Below are 5,291 nucleotides of genomic sequence, written 5' to 3'. Positions count from 1 at the left end.
CTAACTAGAACGCCTTCATATCTTTATGAGAAGCTGAAATTTACAAAATCGTCCAAAATAGCCTTGACTAGATTGTTTTTTGTGAACACTATACGTACCTGGAACTCGATTCCTACCGCCCTAAGGAGTACTATAAAGAAAATCAATTATAGAACAATTATTTATAATTATTTTTCTCTATAATCTAGACTGACCATCTTATTTTATTTTAAATTATAACTATTTGACGTAGCCTTAAGTATATACATATGTATGTAAGCCTGCATTTTTAATATCATCATAGTAACGTGTTTGTAGATGTATTAACAACCTGATTTCCACTCTATCTGTTGTACTATAAAAGATTCAAAATCTTACTGTACTAATTTTCTTGTTCAATAAATGAAATGAAATGAAATGTTAGTGCCGTAAAAAACTACTCGTATAGTGGTTTTTTGAATTGTACATCAATCCACTTGACGTTAATTTTAACTGGCTTTCGAATGTAATTCGGCCATACCAATAAGACTAGTGATGTCAAAAAAATTAGTAATCGATTAATCGGTTAATTGATTAATCGAAAGCATTCGATTATTAATTACAATTAATCGTAGGAAATTAACCGACTAATCGGTCGTTTCGCTTAAAATCGAGAATGAATAAAAACCATTTCATTTCATAAGTAATAAAAACTGACCGTTTTATTAAAGGATACATTTCTTGTAAAATTATGAAAACCTACTCTATGATTCGGTGCGTAAATAACCGAGAAAACTATGAAAATAATAAATAAAAAGTTGGAAAGTAGTATACCAATGCACCCTATGTCAAAATTATAAGCCCATCCCACATTGGCAAGTTTTAAGAATTAAACTTTTTTTATTTAATTTGACTAATTTTTATAAAAATGTGTGAATTTTTCAACAAAATGCGTATGAGTCCAAGTTCAACCTTTGTGTAATATTAAAAAAATTCAACTAACTTTCGTAAACATTTCGAGCTTTTCATTAGATTCCTTAGAAAAATTTGGAGTATGCATTTCTGTAGCCCATTCAATATTAGTACAATAAAATGCAATTATTATTTAATTTCTCCATAACTTGCTTTAGCATATATTTTTCGTTAAACATACAAACATAATAACAGTCTATACAAAATTACACCCTTTTGAAAAGAGATTCAGTCGATTATTCGAAGAGTCTTTTAGAATTTTTGGTATTTGTGATTTTAGAATTCATCGGAATGAAATTGTTCTATCCGGCGTCCGTAGACCATTACTTTCGCGTGTACCTTTTTACAGCCAGAGGAGGTTACATCTATTGTATTAGCAATTTCGTTAAAATCAGCATCATTTAGCGTTAAATTATTCAACAAAGCTTCCCGTTGTATGCATTCTCGCAATTCTTTTTGATCTAACGACTTAAAATTTATCGTTGCTGTATCTGGTAAATTTTGCAAAGCATTTTTTTGGTCTTGATAAGCATTTTCGTCAAGCATTGCGTTTAATTGAAATATATAAACTACAATAACATGTTTTCTGTTTGCATCATCTTGCATAGCAATCATTTTATTTAATAGCGGCACTACTCCGTCATCGCACGGTTAAAAATTTCGGTTTTAATTTTAAACTTTTTGGACTACATATATGACCAAACTAAATTCAGTTTCAAATACAAACCTTCGAAGTTTAAAAAAAAGAGAGCACATATGTTGGGTTTAGAATTTAAACAATTCGGTTTAAATGTTGAACCCAAACATTTTCATAATTAAGAATAAAAAAAAAACAATCTCAAATTTCATGCTCCGTCTGGTTGGGATTGAACCCGGACAGCCTTGGTAGCAACCAATTGTGTCAAGCATCTTTGCACACTCAGCTACAGCCACGCATGTAAATGTGCTTTCATATGTTGAGTTTGAATCAACACCACAATTCGCTGTGCAAACATATTCTATTTCGGTTTAGACTTTAAACCAAATTGTCTATATATGAAACCTAGAAACTAGAACTAGAATTAAAACATTTTGGTTTGATTTTTAAACCACGAACTTTTTGGGCTAAAATTTAAACCAGAATATATTAAAAATTGCGTGAAACTATTGACTGGTTTAAAAAGTAGACTATAAAAGTTTAAAAAAGGTAGTAGTCCCAGCGCAGTTTAAAAATTAAACCCAAATTTTTGACCGTGCGCAGGGCGAAAGGTTGTCAATAACACTATGTAACAAGGTTTTTGTCCCTGGGTTGTAATTGTTATTTCCTAGTCAGTTAGGTCCCAAAAGTATAGAAAACAGCTATTGTCGCAAGATAACTTTGCTTTTGTGACCATGGCAGCGCTTATCTGCGTTTATTTTTATGCTTGTTTGTTGAAAACTGATACACGAGCGCATACAACTTGTTTTCTCTACATTTGTGTCTGTTAAAACTAGTGTTGGGCAGTATCGATTCCAAAAGTACTCAGTACTCGATGCTGAAAAGTATCGACAGTACCCGATGCTTAAAAGTATCGATACCAAAGTAGTAAATACACAAAAGTACTCGATACTGCCCAACACTAGTTAAAACAACAAAGTCGTCGCAATAAATTTTGCAACATTTTTGTGATTTATTGAGAGTTGTTTCTTATTTTATTACAGATAAATTCGTTCAAACATGGCTTCACGAGGCTGCAAGTATCCTGCAGATGCATTTTGTTATGTCTGCGGATATTTTATCAAAACAAGAGCGAATAAGTACTCTTTGGAAACAGGTTTTAAAATGTGCGAAGCTTACAATGCTTATTTCGGCATGCCTGTGGGTGATCAAGACAAATCCTGGGCACCTCATTTCGCGTGTGAAAACTGCAAAAGGACTTTGGAAGGTAAGATATTTTAAAACTATATTGCTTTGTTATGGGTAAAATAAATGTTTCTATTAACTTTTTTATTAGACAGTACTTTTCTTTTCTAATTTTTTTTTTTTCAGGATGGTACAGAGGGGAAAAGAGAGCTATGAAGTTTGCTGTGCCAAGAGTTTGGAGAGAACCCACTGACCATTCCAGCAACTGGTTTTTCTGCATGGTGCATGGCAAAAAAGCAAGTCAAATCATGTATCCTGACATTCCTTCATCCATGGCTCCAGTTCCACACAGCTCTGACCGCCCCGTTCCTACTCCTCCAGAGAAAGAGCAGGTGTCTTCCTGTGAGAGCCCTGATTCCATGAGTGTGGAAGACAATGAAGGTGAAGGATTTAATTTACTAGCTGATAACAAAAACCCATACTATCCCAACCAAAAGGACATGAATGATTTGATCAGAGATCTTGGTCTAACCAAGTCCGATGCTGAACTTTTGACGTCCAGACTGATGCAGTGGAATTTGCTGGATCCTAGTGTTAAAGTCACATGTCAGAGGAAGCGTCACGAACTTTTTTCCAACTTCTTCATCAGCGAAGATGGGCTCTGCTTCTGCCACGACGTGACCGGTCTGTTCGAGGAAATCGGAATTGATTTCGAACCAAAAGAGTGGCGCCTCTTCATTGACAGCTCATGCAAGAGTCTCAAAGCCGTGTTGCTTCACAATGGCAACAAGTATCCGTCTCTTCCTCTGGCGCATTCAGTATCTCTCAAAGAGAACTACGACAATGTCAAGAAAGTGCTGAACGCATTGAAGTATGAGCAATATGGCTGGGAAGTGATCGGAGATTTCAAAATAGTGACATTCTTAATGGGCCTGCAAGGCGGTTACACCAAGTTTCCTTGCTTTCTATGCCTGTGGGACAGCAGAAACGACAGTGCACACTACAGTAAGCGTGAATGGCCACAACGAACTGAATTCACAGTGGGGAGGAACAACGTCAAGTGGGAGCCCTTGGTGGACCCCCAGAAGGTACTGATGCCACCACTCCACATCAAACTGGGTCTTATAAAGCAATTCGTCAAAGCTCTCGACAAAAATTCTTCAGCGTTCAAGTACCTACAAGACTTGTTCCCTAAGCTCTCTGAGGCGAAAGTTACAGCCGGTATCTTCGTTGGACCACAAATAAAGAAAATCTTCGAGTCTGAGGAATTCCCCAAGAAGCTCACTCGTGTTGAGAAAGCTGCTTGGATGAGTTTTATGTCAGTGGTACAGGGATTCCTAGGCAATCACAAAGCCGCAAACTACGTGGAGCTGGTCGAAAGTCTGGTGGAGAACTACGGCAAAATGGGCTGCAGGATGTCTCTCAAACTCCATATTCTGGATGCACATCTTGACAAATTCAAGGAGAACATGGGAGCATATCAGAGGAGCAAGGCGAGCGCTTCCATCAGGATATAATGGAATTTGAGCGGCGATACCAAGGACAATACAATGAGAACATGATGGGAGATTACATTTGGGGATTGATTAGAGAAAGTGACTCGCAGTTTAAACGCAAATGTCGAAAAACCACCCGCTTCTGATTTACTTTTATGTTTTTGGTTTTCTGAAGTTTTAATAAAATTTAGTTTTGATTTATATGTGCTGTTCTGTATGATTTTCTCTGTAGTGAAAGACTCAAACACGTTTTTCTCATAATTTTAGCATATTTTAATGAATCACATTGTCCTGGTCACAAAAGCAAAGTTTCCGAGGAATATTAGGTGGTTTCCATACTTTTAAGGCATAACAGACTAGGAAATAACAATTACATCCCAAGGACTGAGAAATTTTTTTTTTTTGTTACTTAGTGTAATGAGCAAGTTATGGCCACAATCCGAAAGTTGCTCAACATAAAGACGTAGCATATGGAATTTTTGTATCTCATCTTTAACATGAGTATTCCATGCATACGTCCACACGTTTTCCCGCCATGGAAAATGTTCCCCTAAAGCGCTAGCTGTCATTGTTTTGCCAACTCCAGAGGGCCCAACTATGGCTATAGAGCGGAAGTGCGTTTGATTCCGCAGGATTATATCAAGTTTTTGCAATGCTTCTTCTTGGTGCAGTATTTGATGTTCATTGATCCGTGCGAACACAGATCGTGCGTTTAGTTCTGCATCACAGTAATGTGGTATACCATGCACGATTTGATAATAATGTCGCCGATAGCTACTAAGAAAGTCTTGAATAAGACTATTTTGCTGAGCGTTGTTTTGTGTGAGGTGATGTCCCAAAAGAACGGCCGCTGCGACGGACAAGAACAAGGTGGCGAATAGTATTCGTTTAAGCTTTCGCAAGAAATTGCGGGTTGATTGTTCTTTGATAAGTTGGTCACCAGTACTCGCAGGACTACTTGCCAAACGACGAAGCTTCAAACGTTTGCGGGTTCTAGCGGGCTATACCATGATGATAAGAATAGAGTATCAGGATAAGCAGTA

At 36.9% G+C, this 5,291-nt stretch overlaps 2 protein-coding genes across 2 annotated transcripts in view; one reads left to right on the top strand and one right to left on the bottom strand.

The window, feature by feature from the left end:
- Positions 1–225: 225 nt before the first annotated feature.
- The window catches only part of LOC118754673, an 8,783-nt gene continuing 3,717 nt past the window's right edge, over positions 226–5,291 (bottom strand). Inside the window, exons 2-4 of the mRNA XM_036489562.1 lie at positions 4,667–5,249; positions 2,170–2,189; positions 226–1,578 (exon numbers count right to left, since the gene is read on the bottom strand). Coding sequence (XP_036345455.1) covers positions 1,207–1,578; positions 2,170–2,189; positions 4,667–5,249 — 975 coding nt within the window. The 3' untranslated portion in view covers positions 226–1,206. The remainder of the gene's footprint in view (positions 1,579–2,169; positions 2,190–4,666; positions 5,250–5,291) is intronic.
- Positions 3,046–4,451, top strand: LOC118754674. Its single transcript, XM_036489563.1, has 2 exons — positions 3,046–3,378; positions 4,284–4,451. The coding sequence occupies exons 1-2, from the start codon at positions 3,061–3,063 to the stop codon at positions 4,392–4,394; spliced, it is 429 nt and encodes a 142-aa protein (XP_036345456.1). The 5' UTR covers positions 3,046–3,060; the 3' UTR covers positions 4,395–4,451.

The sequence above is a fragment of the Rhagoletis pomonella genome, unplaced genomic scaffold (assembly GCF_013731165.1).
Source record: "Rhagoletis pomonella isolate Grant_MI unplaced genomic scaffold, Rhpom_1.0 Rhpom_scaffold_04365, whole genome shotgun sequence".
Lineage (NCBI taxonomy): Eukaryota > Metazoa > Arthropoda > Insecta > Diptera > Tephritidae > Rhagoletis > Rhagoletis pomonella.
This window is presented reverse-complemented; position numbering and strand designations above follow the sequence as displayed.